Source organism: Eriocheir sinensis, chromosome 39 (genome assembly GCF_024679095.1).
Source record: "Eriocheir sinensis breed Jianghai 21 chromosome 39, ASM2467909v1, whole genome shotgun sequence".
NCBI classification, from domain to species: domain Eukaryota; kingdom Metazoa; phylum Arthropoda; class Malacostraca; order Decapoda; family Varunidae; genus Eriocheir; species Eriocheir sinensis.
Window position 1 is genome coordinate 1,574,240 of NC_066547.1, and position 24,904 is coordinate 1,599,143.

General features: G+C 52.0%; 1 protein-coding gene across 1 annotated transcript in view; it reads left to right on the top strand.

Annotated features, from left to right (window-relative positions):
• Window positions 1-5,652: 5,652 nt before the first annotated feature.
• LOC127009115 (rho family-interacting cell polarization regulator 1-like) overlaps window positions 5,653-24,904 on the top strand; it is a 39,330-nt gene continuing 20,078 nt past the window's right edge. Inside the window, exons 1-5 of the mRNA XM_050881900.1 lie at window positions 5,653-5,662; window positions 8,004-8,051; window positions 9,269-9,346; window positions 10,958-11,296; window positions 11,818-11,841. Of these exons, the coding sequence (XP_050737857.1) occupies window positions 5,653-5,662; window positions 8,004-8,051; window positions 9,269-9,346; window positions 10,958-11,296; window positions 11,818-11,841 (499 nt within the window). The remainder of the gene's footprint in view (window positions 5,663-8,003; window positions 8,052-9,268; window positions 9,347-10,957; window positions 11,297-11,817; window positions 11,842-24,904) is intronic.

The following is a 24,904-nucleotide window of genomic DNA, read 5'->3' on the forward strand; positions in this document are numbered from 1 at the left end:
TTTTTCTCTGAGGGTGTCGAAGAGCTGACTTAACCGTTCCACCAAGGTCTGGAAATCTGGCCCAAAAATAACGATGTCATCTAAATAGTTCTTTACCAATCCTTGCTTGATTAGAGGAGTTAATACCTGGGCAATTTGTCTGGAGAAAATGGCTGGGCTACAGCTCAACCCGAAGGGGAGTCTTTTAAAGCGGTATAAGGACACTCCATCACTGAAGGTGGTTAGATCTCTGCTGTTTTCCTCCAGCTCTACTTGAAAATATGCCTCCTTGAGATCTAGGGTAGCATAGTATTTGTTCCCTGACGCAACCTCTACTAGTTCTTCTAGACGGGGTAATGGGTAAATGTCCGTAGCTAAGTGTTTGTTTACTCCTCGATAATCCAAACACATCCTTTTGGAGCCGTCTGGTTTTGATACCAAGACGATAGGGCTCAACCAGGCTGCTGTAGAGGGCTCGATCACCCCCTTCTCTTCCATGTCCCCTACTAATTTCTCTATGATTGCTTTGGCCTTCTCAGGATACCTATACTTGGGTCCTCTAACCGGAATAGGGATTTCTACGGCAATCTTTACCGGTGGAGCTCTTATCTTCCCGATCTCTGAGGGGTGTAAAATGAATAGTTCGTTATTTTCCTTAATAACATGAAAAAGGACCTTCTTTTCCTCCTCCGACAGATGGCTGAAATCTTGGAGAGCTAACAGGGATTTCAGTTTGTCTTCTCGGCTTCCCTTGTCCCTGGGGTGGTCAGCATGGGGGAGCAAATCATTACCGATACTAATGTTCACGTGAACCTTATTCTCCGCCACATCTGGGCCTTTTCCCGGTGAGTTAAGCTCTTCTATGACTTGCACGGGTTCGTAGGAGCCGAGGTAGGTACCTTTTCGGAAAATCTGGTGAGTTTTGTTTGGATTATATATGGGAACAAACACCTGCCTTTCCTCTGTCACTCTGCAGACAAAATCGTGCCTAGGGGTTTGATGGGGGGATACCAGCAAAATGGTTCCCGGAAGCTCCGATACCGTGAGAGGGTACAACTCAGTCCGGAAGGATGGAATCTCGATCGGGTTGTTTACTCTCAAGGTGGGCCTGAAGGGTTCGATCGTCCCCGGTACTATGCGAACTCGTTCTACTTTACCGTGTCGTTTGGCTACGTAGCGGATTGGGTGTACTGTACCGCCCCAAAGTACCTTGCTTATTATTCCATGTCATGGGGGCCTGTCCTAACACGTCACATCCTAATAGTAGATCACTTCCGATGTAATTGTCGGGAACTACTGGTAACCACAACCTGGAGGTGCCTTGTTCACCTATTCCTATTTCTAGGCACACCATTCCCAGGATTCTTAGTGGGGATCCTGTGACTCCTTGAAGGTTGGGAGGAATTCTTCTCTCATTGATCTCTGCTCCCAGTCTCAAAGCTGTTGCATGACGAACTAGGGTATACCCACTACCAGTGTCTACTAAGGCTTGTACTACCCGACCATTGACCACTACCGAGATAGTAGGTGACGTGTGACTCTCCGTATATCAATTTCTACGATTTGTTCTCGCCGGGCAGTTTGACGAGCCGCGCCTACAATTTTGCCTGAGGCAGTCAAAACAGGCCCCTGGAGGAGGGCGCCTAGTGCAATCCCGATACGAATGACCGTTGATTCTGCAATAGGGGCAATACACGGAGTTGAACTCCAACCTTTGCAGCTTATCCGCTAAGCCCTTAATGGTCTCTTTTAACTCTCCCATTTCGCTTTTTCCTGCGATAGGGGATTCTGTGGTGCCTACCTGTGGTTCTGGCAGGGTCTTAGGTCGGTCTTCGGGGACCGTGCAGACATAGGCCTTGGCTCTGTCTAGCAGAAACTGCCTTTCATATTCCATTCTATCTACAAACTTATTTAAGGGATACTCCTGGTCTAGGAACGTTTCGACCCGGTCTCTGGTGTCCTTGGTTAGTCCCCTCCAGAGTTTCTTTTTGATAAATTGGTTGCGATTTGGCAGGGTTTCCCTGGGGTAAGTACTTTCTAACAGGGCGTATTTACAAATGAGGGCGTTAGTGAAGGCCTGTGGGCTTTTCGCCCAATCATACTTCATTCCTTCCACTTCCTTCCATCCCCTATCAAAGGCGATGTCCGCCGCGAACTCTCCCCTAAAGAATGTCTTCACTCCGGCCCATGTATTTGCCCTTCCCTTCTCCTGTACATTCCTTAACAACAAGGCGATCTCGGAATCGACTCTAACCTTGGCAATGTTCACCCTTCCTTCATCATGAATGGAACAGCTTTCGATTTGATAAAAAAAAAGACTCAATGTTCCCGCGGCCTTGATTCCATCCAACTGACTAAGTTGTAGCGTGGGGATGTCCCTCGGTTTGATACTCGTGTACCTTCTCGCAGGCGAGGCGACCCTTTGGGGTGGTTCCTGTACCCGTTGTTCCAACAGTTGCATGGCCCTGACCTGCTCTATGACTATGCCCCTCAGTTGTCTAAGTTCTTCCTGCGTACGTTCTAGTTGGGCCCTGGCATCCCCCTCGACTAACTCCTGTTTAGGGGCTTTGGCATCCTCCTCGAATGACTCCTGTTCAGGGGCTCCCTGCCACTCCTTACCACCGACAGCTCCTTCCATGTTTTCCAATGGGTCTGACATGATAACAATTACTACAACAGGGAAGAATTTTCCCGGGAGACAGCCGAGTTTTGGAGAGACCTGTGAATTAGAGTTCGATCCCAGTCTACCATTGGTCCGCAGGGACGTTAGGTTAGGTCACAGACCTCGCCAAAAGACAGGTGTTCTCCATGGTCTGATTTTACCTTCATTAATCGTTACTTTCTTCACTTTCTTCGCCTCCTAGTTTACTATTGACAATTTGTATAATTCTCTCTTTAATCAGACCTTGGGCTTCCTGAGTAAAGTGTACCCCATCTGCGGCTAAATTAGACTGCCAGAATGTCGAGTTGAACCTTAGAAACGAATAATTGGAGAGGACTGTTTTTAGTCACTTATTTACCCCGTTTTGAATGAGCCTATACTGGTTGTTATCGACCGGATACTCAGATGGGTAAAACTTGGGCTCGAGAAGCACTTGTATTATTTCAGCTTCACACTTTTCTTCCAGGATATAGACTATATTAATTATTTCATCCACCAGATCTGGGCAACTGTATCACCCTTAATGTCATTGCTACCTAGCCACAGTAACACAACATCATATTTGTTATTTAACACATCCGTCAACCGACTGTCTGCGAAGAAAGAACACGCATGTCCTCCTGGAGCCCTAAATACTTCCAATTCCCATGACACGTTTTCCCAGTGTGCCGGTAATTGACTATGGCCCACTAAGGCAACCCTTGGCATAATCCAGACAGATAATATAAGGTTAAATGCACACCAAAAAAATCTTATATTCTAACCTTCCTCTCAGGTGCAGTCTAACACCTAACCACCATGAACTCACTCTGTAAAGTTTACCGAAAATGAGTTTCTAATAAGTTACTTTCCCACAATGGTTCAATTCTCAACTAGTTAAAGTGAAATCCCACCGCTGAAACACCAATAGAACAGCCCCGGGTTCGACCCCTGGCCATCACAGGCTGAAAAAAATAAAAAAAGGGAGGAAGAGGAAAAATAGTGACGCTAAGATTCCTCAACCTCAGAGAGTGTACAGCTGGGTTCGATTCCCTGCTGTTCCCTCTCTGTAAGCTGCCACCAGGAGGTTGTAATATGGCACAACCCCCAAAGCCTGTAAGTGAGGAACGGCAGTTCTATGAACCAGGTGGGGCGGAACTAAACTAACTGTTTAGTCCCCAGACTCTCCCTGCCACGGGCAGGCCTGGCAACACTTGACTTTAACAACTGTCCCACCTGATAGATAGTGTCCGTCGCTCCCCAGCTTACTATGGGTTGTTCCTTGAGGTAGATGGTATCCTCAGTCCCAAGTGTGGTAGTGTGGGGTCATGGTTACCTTCGGAGGTCGTGGTGGGGGAGATTGCGAGACTGCACCTTAGGCTAGGAAGGCTGTATGCATTAATACAGGACATAGGCAGAAGACAATTTATTGATTTTCTTCCCAAGTTCCCTTCCCCCTAACAATAATCCTCACTCCCGATGGGAGTGTAGCATGTTTTGGTTAATACACAATTGCATTTAAATACACAGTTCAAAATATCCACCAAAAAAAAGAAAACCCTACCTAATATTTTGACTGAGGCTATGGAGCTGGAGTCAAAGGCTTAAGCCTCTTCCAGAAAAAGTCGTCTAGGGGTCTCTGGTTCTAACCATATCCTCACTAGACGAAGGAAGTGTAGCATGTATTGTTTACAAACGTGAAAACCTTTCTTCTAATCCCCTAATATTCTTATTGACAAATGCTACACGCGAGAGAGATGAACACATGTCGGGATATATCACAGGGCTACCGCACGATTGGCTAGACACTCCGATTTCAACTGCCTGCACCGGCGTGCACACACACAAAAAAAACACTCATAACAACAACAGGAAGACAAGAGTAAGTGTGAGAGAAAGACCAGACTGTTACAGCTAAAGGGGGGGTGAGGTCACTGTTTGCCCCTAGTCCACCAAGCGGGTGCCCCTTACCCGGTTTAGACAATTTCCTTGGCTGGGTGGAGGCCTGAGAGCTACACTATGTTGTTGTGCCGTGCCTAAAGGGGGGCTTCGGAGCCGCTTCTACTCCCATCACCAGCCTGCTGGTCGCGGGGGGGGCAGGGACTGGACTGGCTCGCCCTTACCTTGGCTCAATTCAGGCACTCATGACTGAGGGCATGACCCTTGTCCATCACTGGCGTCTGGGTCCATTCCCGACTCTCAATGGGGGCGGCTTCAAGGTGGCGGGCCACTCGCCTTGTCTAACCCCTGGACACCGGCCTTCAGCTTGTCTCGCGCCCTCACCTGTGCCGTGCGGAAAGGTTAAGTCCAGAATGAATCACTGATGAACGCCGGCTAGGGCTATCTCACTCCCAGGCACTCAGGACTCTAGCGAGCGGTGAGCTTACCAGTGCCGTGCGGAAAGGTTAAGTCCAGAATGAATCTGGCCAGGCAGAGCGGTTGCCTCGCTACCTCTCCTGGTGACGTGGCCACCTCAAGGTTCCAACACTTTTCCTTCTCGCCTTTCAGCTTGGTACATTAATCTATCCTTCCTCTGCCTTTCTGAGGTTGTCTTTTTGTATGTTAATTCTAAACTTAATTTTCCCTTAATTTCTAAGTCCTAACGTATAAATATATATATATATATATATATATATATATATATATATATATATATATATATATATATATATATATATATATATATATATATATATATATATATATATATATATATATATATATATATATATATATATATATATATATATATATATATATATATATATATATATATATATATATATATATATATATATATATATATATATATATATATATATATATATATATATATATATATAGGATTCTGCTGATTTATATCAGGTGCCAAGCAAGCTTTCTCTCTTCCCTTATCTACTTATGACATATTGACCTCTACGGGTATTGTTTCGGCTGAGGAGAAACTGGATCCGGTATATAACCATGGCCATGTACAAGGGATTATTCCCAACTTTCCCAGTTGGCTTTTAACTGGCTTCTGCGGTGTTGGTATGCCGGCAGGTACGTTACAACATCCCAGCACACCATTACAGCTGCCCCCTCCACACACACCACAGGCACTCCCTCAGCACCTTAGGTACACCTCCCAGCACACTCCTACAGCTGCCCCCTCATCACACACACACCACAGGCACCCCCTCAACACCTTGGGCACACCTCCCAGCACACACCTACAGCTGCCCCCTCCTAACACACCACAGGAACTCCCTCAGCACCTTAGGTACACCTCTCAGCACACCCCTACAGCTGCCCCCTCCCCACACACTACAGGCAACCCCTCAGCACCTTAGGCACACCTCCCAGCACACCTTTACACCTGCATGCTCCCCACACACACACCACAGGCACCCTCTCAGCAACTTAGGTACACCTCCCAGCACACCCTAACAGCTGCCCCTTCGCCACACACACACCACAGGCACCCTCTCAGCAACTTAGGTACACCTCCCAGCACACCCTAACAGCTGCCCCTTCGCCACACACACACCACAGGCACCCCCTCAGCACATTAGGCACACTACCCATCACACCCCTACAGCTGTCCCCTACCCACACACACACCACAGGCACCCCCTCAGCACCTTACGTACACCTCCCAGCACACCCCTACAGCTCCCCCTCCCCCCATACACACACACCACAGGCACCCCCTCAGCACCTTAGGCACACCACCCAGCACACCCCTACAGCTGCCCCCTCCCCACACACACACACCACAGGCACCCCCTCAGCACCTTAGGTACACCTCCCAGCACACCCCTACAGCTGCCCCCTCCCCACACACCACAGGCACCCCCTCAGCACCTTAGGTACACATCCCAGCACACCCCTACAGCTGCCCCCTCCCCACACACCATAGGCACTCCTTCAGCACCTTAGGTACACCTCCCAGCACACCCCTACAGCTGCCACCTCCCCACACACCAAAGGCTCCCCCTCACCACCTTAAGCACACCTCCCAGCACACCCCTACAGCTGCCTCCTTCCCACACACCACAGGTTCTCCCTCAGCACCTTAGGCACACTTCCCAGCACACCCCTACAGCTGCCTCCTCCCCACACACCACAGGTAACCCCTCAGCACCTTAGGTACACCTCCCAACACACCCCTACAGCTGCCCCCTACCCACACACACACCACAGACACCCCCTCAGAACCTTAGGAACACTTCCCAGCACACCCCTACAGCTGCCCCCTTCCCACACACCACAGGCACCCCCTCAGCACATTAGGTACACATCCCATCACACCCCTACAGCTGCCCCTCCCCACACACCACAGGCACCCCCTCAGCACATTAGGTACACCTGGCAGCACACCCCTACAGGTGCCATCTCCCCACACACCACAGGCCCTCCCTAAGCACCTTAGGTACACCTCCCAGCACACCCCTACAGCTGCCTCCTCCCCACACACTACAGGCATCCCCTCAGCACCTTAGGTACACCTCCCAGCACACCCCTTCAGCTGCCCCCTCCCCACACACCACAGGCACCCCCTCAGCACCTTAGGTACACCTCCCAGCACACCCCTACAGCTGCCTCCTCCCCACACACCACAGGCACCCCCTCAGCACCTTAGGCATAAATCCCAGCACACCATTACAGCTGCCCCCTCCCCACACACCACAGGCACTCCCTCAGAACCTTAGGTACACCTCCCAGCACACCCCTACAGCTGCCCCCTCCCCACACACACACCACAGGCACCCCCTCAGCACCTTCGGTACACCTCCCAGCACACCCCTACAGCATACCCTACACACCATTACAGCTGCCCCCTCCCCACACACCACAGGCACCCCTCAGCACCTTAGGTTCACCTACCAGAACACCCCTACAGCTGCCCCCTCCCCACACACCACAGGCACCCCCTCTGCACCTTAGGCACACCTCCCAGCACACCCCTACAGCTGCCTCCTCCCCACACACCATAGGCACCCCCTCAGCACCTTAGGTACACTTCCCAGCACACCCCTACAGCGGCCCCTCTCCCCACACACATACACCACAGGCAACCCCCTCAGCACCTTAGGTACACCTCCCAGCACACCCCTACAGCTGCCCCCTCCCAACACACCACTGGCACCCCCGCAGCACCTTAGGTACACCTCCCAGCACACCCCTACAGCTGCCCCCTCCCCACACACCACAGGCACCCCCTCAGCACCTTAGGTACACCTCCCAGCACACCCCTACAGCTGCCTCCTCCCCACACACCACAGGCACCGCCTCAGCACATTAGGTACACTTCCCAGCACACCCCTACAGCTGCCCCCTCCCCACACACCATTGGCACTCCCACAGCACCTTAGGTACACCTCCCAGCACACCCTTACAGCTGCCTCCTCCCCACACTCACAGCACAGGCACCCCCTAAGCACCTTAGGTACACCTCCCAGCACACGCCTACAGCTGCCTCATCCCCACACACCACAGGCACCCCCTCAGCACCTTAGGTACACCTCCTAGCACACCCCTACAGCTGCCCCCTCCCCACACACCACAGGCACTCCCTCAGCACCTTAGGTACACCTCCCAGCACAACCCTACTGCTGCCCCCTCCCCACACACACACCATTGGCACCCCCTCAGCACACTAGGAACACCTCACAGCACACCCCTACAGCTGCCCCCTACCCACACACCACAGGCACTCCCTCAGCACCTTAGGTACACCTATCAGCACACCCCTACTGCTGCCCCCTCCCCACACACACACCATAGGCACCCCCTCAGCACCTTAGGTACGCCTCCCAGCACACCCCTACAGCTGCCCCCTCTCCACACACCACGGGCACCGCCTCAGCACCTTAGGTACACCTCCCAGCACACCCCTACAGCTGCCCCCTCCCCACACACCACTGGCACTCCCACAGCACCTTAGGTACACCTCCCAGCACACGCTTACAGCTGCCTCCTCCCAGCACACCCCTACAACCGCCTCCTCCCCACACACCACAGGCACCCCCTCAGCACCTTAGGTACACCTCCCAGCACACGCCTACAGCTGCCTCCTCCCCACACACCACAGGCACCCCCTCTGCACCTTAGGTACACCTCCTAGCACACCCCTACAGCTTCCCACTCCCCACACACCACAGGCACTCCCTCAGCACCTTAGGTACACCTCCCAGCACAACCCTACTGCTGCCCCCTCCCCTCACACACCATTGCCACCCCCTCAGCACACTAGGAACACCTCACAGCACACCCCTACAGCTGCCCCCTCCCCACACACCACAGGCACTCCCTCAGCACCTTAGGTACACCTCCCAGCACAACCCTACTGCTGCCCCCTCCCACACACACACCATTGGCACCCCTCAGCACACTTGGAACACCTCACAGCACACCCCTACAGCTGGCCCCTCCCCACACACCACAGGCACTCCTCAGCACCTTAGGTACACCTCCCAGCACACCCCTACAGCTGCCCCCTCCCCACACACCACAGGCACTCCCTCAGCGCCTTAGGTACACCTATCAGCACACCCGTACAGCTGCCCCCTTCCCACACACCACAGGCACCCCCTCAGCACCTTAGGTACACCTCCCAGCACACCCCTACAGCTGCCCCTCCCACACACCACTTTCACCCCTCAGCACCTTGGGCACACCTCCCAGCACACCCCTACAACTGCCCCCTCCCCACACACTACAGGCACTCCCTCAGCACCTTAGGTACACCTCCCAGCACACCCCTACAGCTGCCCCCTCCCCACACACCACAGGCACTCCCTCAGCACCTTAGGTACACCTCCCAGCACATCCCTACAGCTGTCCCCTCCCCACACACACACCACAGGCACCCCCTCAGCACCTTGGGCACACCTCCCAGCACACCCCTACAGCTGCCCCCTCCCCACACACCACAGGCACTCCCTCAGCACCTTAGGTACACCTCCCAGCACAACCCTACTGCTGCCCCCTCCCCACACACACACCATTGCCACCCCCTCAGCACACTAGGAACACCTCACAGCACACCCCTACAGCTGCCCCCTCCCCACACACCACAGGCACTCCCTCAGCACCTTAGGTACACCTCCCAGCACAACCCTACTGCTGCCCCCTCCCCACACACACACCATTGGCACCCCCTCAGCACACTAGGAACACCTCACAGCACACCCCAACAGCTGCCCCCACCCCACACACCACAGGCACTCCCTCAGCACCTTAGGTACACCTAGCAGCACACCCCTACAGCTGCCCCCTCCCCACACACACACCATAGGCACCCCCTCAGCACCTTAGGTACGCCTCCCAGCACACCCCTACAGCTGCCCCCTCTCCACACACCACGGGCACCGCCTCAGCACCTTAGGTACACCTCCCAGCACACCCCTACAGCTGCCCCCTCCCCACACACCACTGGCACTCCCACAGCACCTTAGGTACACCTCCCAGCACACGCTTACAGCTGCCTCCTCCCAGCACACCCCTACAACCGCCTCCTCCCCACACACCACAGGCACCCCCTCAGCACCTTAGGTACACCTCCCAGCACACGCCTACAGCTGCCTCCTCCCCACACACCACAGGCACCCCCTCTGCACCTTAGGTACACCTCCTAGCACACCCCTACAGCTTCCCACTCCCCACACACCACAGGCACTCCCTCAGCACCTTAGGTACACCTCCCAGCACACCCCTACAGCTGCCCCCTCCCCACACACCATTGCCACCCCCTCAGCACACTAGGAACACCTTACAGCACACCCCAACAGCTGCCCCCGCCCCACACACCACAGGCACTCCCTCAGCACCTTAGGTACACCTCCCAGCACAACCCTACTGCTGCCCCCTCCCCACACACACACCATTGGCACCCCCTCAGCACACTTGGAACACCTCACAGCACACCCCTACAGCTGCCCCCTCCCCACACACCACAGGCACTCCCTCAGCACCTTAGGTACACCTCCCAGCACACCCCTACAGCTGCCCCCTCCCCACATACCACAGGCACTCCCTCAGCGCCTTAGGTACACCTATCAGCACACCCGTACAGCTGCCCCCTCCCCACACACCACAGGCACCCCCTCAGCACCTTAGGTACACCTCCCAGCACACCCCTACAGCTGCCCCCTCCCCACACACCACTTTCACCCCCTCAGCACCTTGGGCACACCTCCAAGCACACACCAACTGCCCCCTCCCCACACACTACAGGCACTCCCTCAGCACCTTAGGTACACCTCCCAGCACACCCCTACAGCTGCCCCCTACCCACACACCACAGGCACCCCCCTCAGCACCTTAGGTACACCTCCCAGCACATCCCTACAGCTGCCTCCTCCCCACACACCACAGGCACCCCTCAGCACCTTGGGCACCTCCCCGCACACCCCCACCGCGGCCCCCCCCCCACACACCCCAGCCACTCCCTCAGCACCTTACGTACACCCCTCAGCACAACCCTGCTGCCCCTCCCCACACACACCATTGCCACCCCCACAGCACACAAGGAACACCTCACAGCACACCCCTACAGCTGCCCCCTCCCCACACACCACAGGCACACCCTCAGCACCATAGGCACACCTCCCATCACAACCCTACTGCTGCCCCTCCCCACACACACCATTGGCACCCCTCAGCACACTAGGAACACCTCACAGCACACCCGTACAGCTGCCCCCTCCCCACACACCACAGGCACTCCCTCAGCACCTTAGGTACACCTCCCAGCACACCCCTACAGCTGCCCCCTCCCCACACACCACAGGCACTCCCTCAGCGCCTTAGGTACACCTATCAGCACAACCCTACTGCTGCCCCCTCCCCACGCACCACAGGCAATCCCTCAGCACCTTAGGCACACCACCCGGCACACCCCTACAGCTGCCCCCTCCCCACACGCACACACCACAGGCACCCCCTCAGCACCATAGGCACACCTCCCAGCACCACCATAGAGCTGCCCCAGCCCCCCACACACACACCACAAGCACCCCCTCAGCACCTTAGGGTACCACCCAGCACACCCCTACAGCTGACCCCTCCCCACACACACACACACCACAGGCACCCCCTCAGCACCTTAGGTACACCTCCCAGCACACCCCTACAGCTGCTACCTCCCCACACACACACACCACAGGCACCCCCTCAGCACCTTAGGCACACCTCTCAGCACACTCCTACAGCTGCCCCCTCCCCACACACCACAGGTACTCCCTTAGCACCTTAGGTACACCACTTTGCACACCTCTACAGCAGCCCCCTCATCACACACCACAGGAACCCCCTCAGCACCTTAGGTACACCTCCCAGCACACCCCTACAGCTGCCCCCTCCCCACACACACACCATTGGCACCCCCTCAGCACACTAGGAACACCTCACAACACACCCCTACAGCTGCCCCCTACCCACACACCACAGGCACTCCCTCAGCACCTTAGGTACACCTATCAGCACACCCCTACAGCTGCCCCCTCCCCACACACCACAGGTACTCCATTTAGCACCTTAGGCACACCTCCCAGCACACCCCTACAGCTGCCCCCTCCCCACACACACACCACAGGTACCCCCTCAGCACCTTAGGTACACCTCCCAGCACACCCCTACAGCTGCCCCCTCCCCACACACACACCACAGCCACCCCCTCAGCACCGTAGGTACACCTCCCAGCACACTCCCACAGCTGCCCCCTCCCCCCACACACACACCACAGGCACCCCTCAGCACCTTAGGTACACCTCCCAGCACACCCCTACAGCTGCCCCTCCCACACACACACCACAGGCACCCCTCAGCACCCTTAGGTACACCTCCCAGCACACCCCACAGCTGCCCCTCCCACACACACACACCACAGCCACCCCTCAGCACCTTAGGGCACCTCCCAGCACACCCCACAGCTGCCCCTCCCCCGCACACACACACCACAGCCACCCCCTCAGCACCTTAGGTACACCTCCCAGCACACCCCTACAGCTGCCCCCTCTCCACACACACACACACACACCACAGGCACCCTCTCAGCACCTTAGGCACACCTTCCATACCACCTCTACAGCTGCCTCCTCCCCATACACCACAGGCACCCCCTCAGCACCTTAGGTTCACCTCCCAGCACACCCCTATAGCTGAGTCCTCCCCACACACACAGCACCTTAGGCTCACCTCCTAGCATACCCCTATAGCTGCCCCCTCTCCACACTCACACCACAGGCACCCCCTCAGCACCTTAGGCACACCTCACAGCATACCCCTACAACTGCCCCCTCCCCACACACACACAACAGGCACCCGCTCAGCACCTTAGGCACACCTCTCAGCACACCCCTACAGCTGCCCCCTCCCTACACACACACCACCGGCACCCCCTCAGCACCTTAGGCACACCTCCCAGCACACCTCTACAGGTGCCCCCTCCCAACACACACACCACAGGCACTCCCTCAGCACCTTAGGTACACCTCCCAGCACACCCCTACAGCTGCCCCCTCCCCACACACCACTTTCACCCCCTCAGCACCTTGGGCACACCTCCCAGCACACCCCTACAACTGCCCCCTCCCCACACACCACAGGCACTCCCTCAGCACCTTAGGTACACCTCCCAGCACACCCCTACAGCTGCCCCCTACCCACACACCACAGGCACCCCCCTCAGCACCTTAGGTACACCTCCCAGCACATCCCTACAGCTGTCCCCTCCCCACACACACACCACAGGCACCCCCTCAGCACCTTGGGCACACCTCCCAGCACACCCGTACAGCTGCCCCCTCCCCACACACCACAGGCACTCCCTCAGAACCTTAGGTACACCTTCCAGCCCACCCCTACAGAGCCTCCTCACGAAACACCACAGGCACCCCCTCAGCACCTTAGGTACACATCCCAGCACACCCCTACAGCTGCCCCCTCCCAACACACTTCAGGCAACCCCTCAGCACCTTATGTACATCTACCAGCACATCCCTACAGCTGCCCCCTCCCCACACACCACAGGCACTACCTCAGCACCTTAGGTACACCTCCCAGCACCCCCCTACAGCTGCCTCCTCCCCACACACCACAGGCACCCCCTCAGCACCTTAGGTACACATCCTAGCACACCATTACAGCTGCCCCCTCCTCAAACACCACAGACACTCCCTCAGCACCTTAGGTACACCTCCCAGCACACCCCTGCAGCTGTCCCCTCCCCACACACACACCACAGGCACCCCCTCAGCACCTTGGGCACACCTCCCAGCTCCCAGAAGTCCTCGCAGCTACAAATCATTATCACATCATCGGAGTCATAGAATCTTGGATAGACACTTCAAATAGAGATTTCATTGCGGAATATAGATTACCGGGTTATACCATTTTTAGTCATGAAAGAGAGAACAGACAGGGTGGAGGCGTTATCTTTTATATCCACAACTCTCTCCGTCCAGTATCCGTGAAAACAGATATTATAACCAATGTAGACACGGTCTTCATTGAAATTAAAAATAAATCTCGTAAAATAGTAATTGGACTTATCTACAGACCGCCAAGGCAGACTCTTGATAGCGACCACGCATTAAGTGAATTATTATTAGAAACAAGTAGCAGTTGCGAGGCAGTAATTGTTGGGGACTTTAACTTGCCAGTGAAAAGATGGGGTGAACCGTTGAATTGTCATACAGGGCTCGACCTGTACACAAATTTACTAGAAAGTGATTTACATCAACACGTTCAAGAACCGACTCGGGAAAATAATATACTTGACCTTATCTTTTCAACGACAGCTGATCTAGTTAACGAAGTAAATGTTGGTCCAATTTTTAGTTCTAGCGATCACCGAACAATCACATTCAGCATCAATATGAAAGAAAGTAAAGTAACTCCTAGTAAAGAAAAGGTGCCTGATTATCAGAGAGCGAATTTCATAAGACTCCGATCAATTCTAAATAATTCTGACTGGACTGAAATCACGGCGGAAACAGATATTGATAAATCTTGGGGGGCCTTCACCACAATATTGAACAATGCCATAAGCATATGCGTACCCTATCGTAACAGACGTTCAGCTTCTAAGAAGAAACCCAAATGGTGGAATAACGAAATTCAAAATAGCCTATCTCTTAAAAAACGCGTATACAGTAGGTACATATCGTCTCAGAGCGAGGCTGACAAACTAGAGTTGGACAGAATTCGCCGCGAAACCAAGAAATTAATAAAACGAAGCAAGACAAATCTTGAAGAATATATAGCGGAAACAAGTAAATCTAATACTCAAGAATTTTTCAGCTATGTAAATAATAAAAAGTCACTCACTTGTGGTATCGGACCGCTTGCTAATGAAAATGGTAACCACACGAACGATGAAAATGAAATGGCTACAATCCTAAATAACTTTTTCGCATCCGTATTTACCGACGAAGATTGTTTATCACCCCAACCGCCGGAGGTTAGAAGGACCGAAAAGATGTTAAGTGGCGTGCTCATCGTAGGAAGTGACAATTTACGCACAATTGAAAAGATTAAAGTAAGCAAAGCTCCTGGTCCAGACAAAATTACCCCTAGGGTCTTAAAAGAAATCAAACATGAAATTTGTAAACCGCTTTCCATCATATTCAATAAATCTTTAACAGCTGGAAAAGTTCCGTCGGATTGGAAACTTGCAAATGTCACACCAATTTTCAAAAAGGGGGACAAGTCTCATCCAGGAAACTATCAACCAATTAGCCTGACATCTATTGTTTGTAAGTTAATGGAGACTATCATTCGCGACAATATGGTGAAATTCTTCGAAGAAAATAATATAATAAATAATTCGCAACATGGCTTCCGTAGTAAACGTTCGTGTTTGACTAACTTACTTGATTTTTTTCACTATATTTTTGAGGTGTTCGATGAAAGCAGATCAGTAGATATCATATATCTGGATTTTCAAAAGGCATTTGATAAGGTCCCCCACCAACGATTGCTCAGCAAACTACTGGCGCACGGTATCTCGGGTAACATTCACAATTGGCTTGCGGACTGGCTCTCTGAGCGGAAACAGAGAGTAGTTCTAAACGGTGTTACATCTAACTGGCTCGATGTCAAAAGCGGCGTACCTCAAGGATCAGTGCTTGGCCCCATGCTCTTCTTAATTTATGTTAATGATATCGATGATGGGCTCACTTGCAAAGTATCAAAATTTGCTGATGACACAAAAATTGCTAGTAAAGTAACTGCGATACTCGACGAAGAAGCTTTACAATCAGATATAGATCGACTTGCACGTTGGGCCAATCAATGGCAAATGAAATTTAACGTTGAGAAATGTAAAGTGTTGTACATCGGAAAAAATAACAATCGCGTTCGGTACGTAAGTAAAGAAAAGGATCTTGGAATCACTATCAAGCGATTTAAAGCCCGGTCAACATTGTTCAGAGGTAGTTAAAACTGAAAACAAATTGGTTGGCTTCATCGGACGAGTCTTTAAAAATAAATCGGAAAAAGTAATATTAAAACTGTATAATTCGTTGGTTCGACCCCGTCTAGAGTACTGTGTACAGTTTTGGTCTCCCTACTACAGAAAAGACATAGAAAAGTTGGAACGGGTCCAACGAAGAGTAACAAAGATGATTCCTAGGTTGAGAAATTTGTCATATGAACAAAGGCTTAAAAAAGTAAATTTATTCAGCCTATCAAAACGAAGAATGCGAGGCGATCTAATAGAAGTGTTTAAAATGTTCAAAGGATTCAGTGATATTAATGCGGAAGATTACTTTACAATTGATCGATCAAATAGAACAAGAAGAAATCACAATTTGAAGATAAGTGGTAAAAGATTCTCGTCGCACGAAGCTAAACACTTCTTCTTCAATCGAGTTGTTAATTTTTGGAACTCTCTACCCTGTGATGTCGTTGATAGTACAACAGTTACGGCCTTCAAGAATAGATTAGACAAGTGTTTTGAATCCAACCAGCAACTAAGATATTACTCATTGTCGTAATAACGTTAAGTTCTTTCGAATACTGGTGTCCTTGTCCGCTTTTATTGCCCGGTTAGTGGTAGCAGTAATGGTAGTGCTTTCCTCTTTCCTACATAAATTCCATGCAGTTTTTCCATGCTGCATGGTTCTTTTTCCTTTCCTGCCAGCTTTGGCTGGAGGGATGGGGGGGTGGGGAGGAGCCTTCACCTTTGCTGTCCTTCATCTTCCACCTTTGATTAGATAGTTAGTGTAGCTTGTCACAAACAACCTCGTAAGGACCAGCAGGTCTGCTGTTGTTTGTTCTTCCTTTGTGTTTCTTTGTGTTCCCCTACAGCTGCCCCCTCCCCACACACTACAGGCATTCCCTCAGCACCTTAGGTACACCTCCCAGCACACCCCTACAGCCGCTCCCTCCCCACACACTACAGGCAACCCCTCAGCACCTTAGGCACACCTCCCAGCACACCTCTACAGCTGCCCCCTCCCCACACACACACCACAGGCACCCCCACAGCACCTTAGGTACACCTCTCAGCACACCCCTACATCTGCCCCCACCCCACACACACACACACCACAGGCACCCCCTCAGAACTTTAGGCACAATACTCATGACACCCCTACAGCTGCCCCCTCCCCACACACACACCACAGGCACCCCTCAGCACCTTAGGTACACCTCCCAGCACACCCCTACAGCTGCCCCCTCTACACACACACACCACAGGCACCCCCTCAGCACTTTAGGCATACCACCTAGCACACCCCTACAGCTGCCCCCTCCCCACACACACACACACACCACAGCCACCCCATCAGCACTTTAGGCACACCAACAAGCACACCCCTACAGCTGCTCCCTCCCCACACACACACACCACAGGCACCCCCTCAGCACCATAGGCACACCTCCCAGCACACCCCTACAGCTGCCCCCTCCCCACACACACAAACCACAGGCACCCCCTCAGCACCTTAGGTACACCACACAGCACACCTCTACAGCTGCCCCCTCCCCACACACACACACCACAGGCACCCCCTCAGAACCTTAGGTACACCTCCCAGCACACCCCTACAGCTGGCCCCTCCTCACACACCACAGGCACCCCCTTAGCACCTTCGGTACACATCCCAGCACACCCCTACAGCAGCCGCCTTCCCACGCCCCACAGGCACCCCCTCAGCACCGTAGGTACACCTCCCAGCACACCCCTACAGCTGCCCCCTCCCCACACACACCACAGGCACCCCCTCAGCACCTTAGGCACACCTCCCAGCACACTCGTACAGCTGCCTCCTCCCCACACACCACAGGCACTCTCTCAGCACCTTAGGCACACTTCCCAGCACACCCCTACAGCTGCATCCTCCCCACACACCACAGGCACCCCCTCAGAACCTTAGGTACACCTCCCAACACACCCCTACAGCTGCCCCCCACACACACCACAGGCACCCCCTCACCACCCTAGGTACACCTCCCAGCACACCCCTACAGCTGCCTCCTCCCCACACACCACAGGCACTCTCTCAGCACCTTAGGCACACTTCCCAGCACACCCCTACAGCTGCCACCTCCCCACACACCACAGGCACCCCTCAGAACCTTAGGGTACACCTCCCAACACACCCCTACAGCTGCCCCCTACCCACACATACACCACAGACACCCCCTCTACCCCCTAGGTACACCTCCCAGCACACCCCTACAGCTGCCCCCGCTCCACACACACACACCACAGGCACCCCCTCAGTACCTTTCGGTACACCTCCCAGCACACCCCTACAGCTGCCACCTCCCCACACACCACAGGCACCCCCTCAGCACCTTAGGTACACCTCCCAGCACAACCCTACAGCTGCCCCCTCCCCACACACCACAGGCCCTCCCTAAGCACCTTAGGTACACCTCCCAGCACACCCCTACAGCTGCCTCTTCCCCACACACCACAGGCACCCCCTCAGCACCTTAGGTACACCTATCAGCACACCCCTACAGCTGCCCCCTCCCCACACACCACAGGCACCTCCTCAGCACCTTAGGGACACCTCCCAGCACACCCCTACAGCTGCCCCCTCCCCACACACCACAGGCACTCCTTCAGCACCTTAGGTACACCTCCCAGCACACCCCTACAGCTGCCTCCTCCCCACACACCAAAGGCACCCCCTCAGCACCTTAGGCACACATCCCAGCACACCATTACAGCTGCAGCCTCTTCACACACCACAGGCACTCCCTCAGCACCTTAGGTACACCTCCCAGCACACCCCTACAGGTGCCCCCTCCTCACATACACACCATAGGCACCCCCTCAGCACCTTAGGCACACCTCCCAGCACACCCCTACAGCTGCCCCCTCCCCACACACACACCACAGGTACCCCCTCTGTACCTTAGGCACACCTTCCAGCATACCCTTACAGCTGAACCCTCCCCACACACACACCACAGGCACCTCCTCAGCACCTTAGGCACACCTCCCAGTACACCCCACAGCTGCCCCTCCCAACACACACACCACAGGCACCCCTTCAGCACCTTAGGTACACCTCCCAGCACACCCCTAAAGCTGCCCCCTCCCCACACTCACACACCACAGGTACCCCCTCTGTACCTTAGGCACACCTCCCAGTACACCTCTACAGCTGCCCCCTCCCCACACACACACCACAGGCACCTCCTCAGCACCTTAGGCACACCTCCCAGTACACCCCTACAGCTGCCCCCTCCCCACACACCACAGGCACCCCTTCAGCACCTTAGTTACACCTCCCAGCACACCCCTATAGCTGCCCCCTCCCCACACACCACAGGCACTCCCTCAGCACCTTAGGTACACCTCCCAGCACACCCCTACAGCTGCCTCCTCCCCACACTCACAGCACAGGCACCCCCTAAGCACCTTAGGTACACCTCCCAGCACACCCCTACAGCCGTCTCCTCCCCACACACCTCAGGCACCCCCTCAGCACCTTAGGTACACCTCCCAGCACACCCCTACAGCTGCCTCCTCCCCACACACCACAGGCACCCCCTCAGCACCCTAGGTACACATCCCAGCACACCCCAACAGCGGCCCCCTCCGCACACATCACAGGCACTCCCTCAGCACCTAAGGTACACCTCCCAGCACACCCCTACTGCTGCCCCCTCCCCACACACACACCATAGGCACCCCCTCAGCACCCTAGGAACACCTCACAGCACACTCCTACAACTGCCCCCTCCCCACACACCACAGGCACTCCCTCAGCACCTTTGGTACACTTCCCAGCACACACACAGAACACAAAGGAACAGAAAGGAAGAACAAACAACAGCAGACCTGCTGGTCCTTATGAGGTTGTTTGTGACAAGCTACACTAACTATCTAATCAAAGGTGGAATATGAAGGACAGCAAAGGTGAAGGCTCCTCCCCACCCCCCCATCCCTCCAGCCAAAGCTGGCAGGAAAGGAAAAAGAACCATGCAGCATGGAAAAACTGCATGGAATTTATGTAGGAAAGAGGAAAGTACTACCATTACTGCTACCACTAACCGGGCGATAAAAGCGGACAAGGACACCAGTGTTCGAAAGAACTTAACGTTATTACGACAATGAGTAATATCTTAGTTGCTGGTTGGATTCAAAACACTTGTCTAATCTATTCTTGAAGGCCGTAACTGTTGTACTATCAACGACATCACAAGGTAGAGAGTTCCAAACATTAACAACTCGATTGAAGAAGAAGTGTTTAGCTTCGTGCGACGAGAATCTTTTACCACTTATCTTCAAATTGTGATTTCTTCTTGTTCTATTTGATCGATCAATTGTAAAGTAATCTTCCGCATTAATATCACTGAATCCTTTGAACATTTTAAACACTTCTATTAGATCGCCTCGCATTCTTCTTTTTGATAGGCTGAATAAATTTACTTCTTTAAGCCTTTGTTCATATGACAAATTTCTCAACCTAGGAATCATCTTTGTTACTCTTCGTTGGACCCGTTCCAACTTTTCTATGTCTTTTCTGTAGTAGGGAGACCAAAACTGTACACAGTACTCTAGACGGGGTCGAACCAACGAATTATACAGTTTTAATATTACTTTTTCCGATTTATTTTTAAAGACTCGTCCGATGAAGCCAACCAATTTGTTTGCAGTTTTAACTATCTCTGAACAATGCTGACCGGGCTTTAAATCGCTTGATATAGTGATTCCAAGATCCTTTTCTTTACTTACTGCGGAAAGCTGTTGGCCATTCGTTACGTACCGAACGCGATTGTTATTTTTTCCGATGTGCAACACTTTACATTTCTCAACGTTAAATTTCATTTGCCATTGATTGGCCCAACGTGCAAGTCGATCTATATCTGATTGTAAAGCTTCTTCGTCGAGTATCGCAGTTACTTTACTAGCAATTTTTGTGTCATCAGTAAATTTTGATACTTTGCAAGTGAGCCCATCATCGATATCATTAACATAAATTAAGAAGAGCATGGGGCCAAGCACTGATCCTTGAGGTACGCCGCTTTTGACATCGAGCCAGTTAGATGTAACACCGTTTAGAACTACTCTCTGTTTCCGCTCAGAGAGCCAGTCCGCAAGCCAATTGTGAATGTTACTCGAGATACCGTGCGCCAGTTGTTTGCTGAGCAATCGTTGGTGGGGGACCTTATCAAATGCCTTTTGAAAATCCAGATATATGATATCTACTGATCTGCTTTCATCGAACACCTCAAAAATATAGTGAAAAAAATCAAGTAAGTTAGTCAAACACGAACGTTTACTACGGAAGCCATGTTGCGAATTATTTATTATATTATTTTCTTCGAAGAATTTCACCATATTGTCGCGAATGATAGTCTCCGTTAACTTACAAACAATAGATGTCAGGCTAATTGGTCGATAGTTTCCTGGATGAGACTTGTCCCCCTTTTTGAAAATTGGTGTGACATTTGCAAGTTTCCAATCCGACGGATCTTTTCCAGCTTTTAAAGAATTATTGAATATGATGATGTTTGATTTCTTTTAAGACCCTAGGGTTAATTTTGTCTGGACCAGGAGCTTTGCTTACTTTAATCTTTTCAATTGTGCGTAAAATGTCACTTTCTACGATGAGCACGCCACTTAACATCTTTTCGGTCCTTCTAACCTCCGGCGGTTGAGGTGATAAACAATCTTCGTCGGTAAATACGGATGCGAAAAAGTTATTTAGGATTGTAGCCATTTCATTTTCATCGTTCGTGTGGTTACCATTTTCATTAGCAAGCGGTCCGATACCACAAGTGAGTGACTTTTTATTATTTACATAGATGAAAAATTCTTTAGGATTAGATTTACTTGTTTCCGCTATATATTCTTCAAGATTTGTCTTGCTTCGTTTTATTAATTTCTTGGTTTCGCGGCGAATTCTGTCCAAATCTAGTTTGTCAGCCTCACTCTGAGATGATATGTACCTACTGTATACGCGTTTTTTAAGAGATAGGCTATTTTGAATTTCGTTATTCCACCATTTGGGTTTCTTCTTAGAAGCTGAACGTCTGTTACGATAGGGTACGCATATGCTTATGGCATTGTTCAATATTGTGGTGAAGGCCCCCCAAGATTTATCAATATCTGTTTCCGCCGTGATTTCAGTCCAGTCAGAATTATTTAGAATTGATCGGAGTCTTACGAAATTTGCTCTCTGATAATCAGGCACCTTTTCTTTACTAGGAGTTACTTTACTTTCTTTCATATTGATGCTGAATGTGATTGTTCGGTGATCGCTAGAACTAAAAATTGGACCAACATTTACTTCGTTAACTAGATCAGCTGTCGTTGAAAAGATAAGGTCAAGTATATTATTTTCCCGAGTCGGTTCTTGAACGTGTTGATGCAAATCACTTTCTAGTAAATTTGTGTACAGGTCGAGCCCTGTATGACAGTTCAACGGTTCACCCCATCTTTTCACTGGCAAGTTAAAGTCCCCAACAATTACTGCCTCGCAACTGCTACTTGTTTCTAATAATAATTCACTTAATGCGTGGTCGCTATCAAGAGTCTGCCTTGGCGGTCTGTAGAGAAGTCCAATTACTATTTTACGAGATTTATTTTTAATTTCAATGAAGACCGTGTCTACATTGGTTATAATATCTGTTTTCACGGATACTGGATGGAGAGAGTTGTGGATATAAAAGATAACGCCTCCAACCTTTCTGTTCTCTCTTTCATGACTAAAAACGGTATAACCCGGTAATCTATATTCCGCAATGAAATCTCTATTTGAAGTGTCTATCCAAGATTCTGTGACTCCGATGATGTGATAATGATTTATAGCTGCGAGGACTTCTAAGTCTTCAAATTTGTTACGTAGGCTACGAGCGTTTACATAGCAAGCTTTAATGTGATTCGAGTCGGGAATTTTGCGGGTTGAGTGCACCCTTACGGTGGAGCTGCTGGTGTTCTCGCCTCCGCGTTTTTTGGCTTTCGAAGAGCCACTTGGTCACAGAGCAGCCTCCCGAAACGAGCTGCTCCAACAGGGTTTAAGTGAATGCCATCAGGAAGGAACAAGTCTGAATCGTAGTAAAAATTGTTCCACAAGTTAGCGAACTGGACGTTTTCTTGTGAGCAAAGGGACTGCAGTCTGTTGTTTGTGCTGAAGGCCTTACTGTAAAAGTTAGATTCGGCACCGACCCTCGGGAGGATTCCTGAGATTATGATGTTACTGGCATCCGTTTTACGTTTATACTGCTTGATCATGCGGCGGTATTTCTCAAGCAGTTCCTCAGAAAGGGTTGTCTTTACGTCATTTGTCCCCGCGTGAATGACAAAGAGGGTGTTTCGGTCGGCATTTCTCGTGACATCATCGCACGCTGCGGTGATGTCGTCCAGTCTGGCACCTGGATAGCAGTAACGTTTTCTGCGGCCGTTTGATGAACGACCACAGAACTCAACCAGCTGGCCACGCACCATGGAGTCCCCAACTAGGCGAGTCTCGAACTCATCCTCCATGGTGTCTGCCAGCACCTGGAACCTATTGAAGGTAGTGGGGGTCAGTAAATCCTTGGTTGCCTGCTTCGGTTTGGCTCCATTCCTTACAGGTTGGAACCCGACATCCTGTGAAGCAGGAAGAGAAGCAGGCTGGAAGTTGTCCTGTGAGGCAGGCTGGGAGTTAGCCTGTGAAGCAGGCCGGGGGTTAGCCTGTGAGGCAGGCTGGGGGTCAGCCTGTGAGGCAGGCTGGCGGTTGTTCTGTGAGGCGGGCCGGGGGTTAGCCTGTGAGGCAGGCTGGGGGTTAGCCTGTGAGGCATTCTGGGGGTTAGCCTGTGAGGCAGGCTGGGGGTTAGCCTGTGAGGCAGGCTGGGGGTTATCCTGTGAGGCAGGCTGGGAGTCAACCTGTGAGGCAGGTAACACGTCCTCCCGTGAAGCAGGAGGGTCGTCTGGAGAGGGCACAGTCTCAGTGGAAGGCCTCTCCACCATCGATGGTGGAGTCACTGCCACATTAGTTAAAACAAATTCCTGAAGGGCTACAAATTTCTTTTCACGATCATTGTGCTTGACTTTCCATTCAGTCACAGCCTTCTGAAGATGTAATCTTTGAACGCAGAGGCGGCAAGTTTTACTCAGCTGGAAGAACTGAGCTGCAAAACGTCCGGGACAGACGTCACACTTAAGGTTCGAAGGCATTGTTAGAAATTTAAGCGAGTTAACAGTTTGGGCAAATATTAAAAGCGCTTTCGAAATAACTTAAATTGTGACCATAAATTGAATTGTATAAAAATTGTGCATGGAAAATAGATACTGCTGTGTTAGATGCCTCCAACACTGGGAGTTCGCTCCCACAGGGTCTTGAAAACGCCTCAAAGACCAATCGCTTGTCCTGAGCCTCGGTCACGAGAGAGACTTTCACAACCCGGCGCTTTTCAGCTATTGTCCTCGAAGTTTTGTCCCATAGCACGGGGCCGGCGTAGTCACACAGAGCAGAGCTGGCAAGGTAGGAGAGGAACCAGCAATTCGTTCCCACTTTCCGAAACGTCTAACCCAACTCTGCGACCCTTTCGAGGCCTGGCCAGTGGCACCTGTCACCAGGTGTTCTCCACCAACTCTAGAGAGTATCAGACGCCCTTCCTGAGAGACCAAAAGACTGAAATATTCCTTGAGTATAAGAAAAACCCTCAGAAACTCCACCTAGAAGCCGGGAGGTACAACCTCAAATGGCCCACGGAAGACATCTCTTTCAGGAGAAAACAAGAACCAGCTGTTATGCAGAATAGAGATGGGAGTACCGTCGATAGAGGGGAGGGACGGGGAGCTCACACCGACAACTGGTTCCCAGGGAGGCTTTTTTTAGT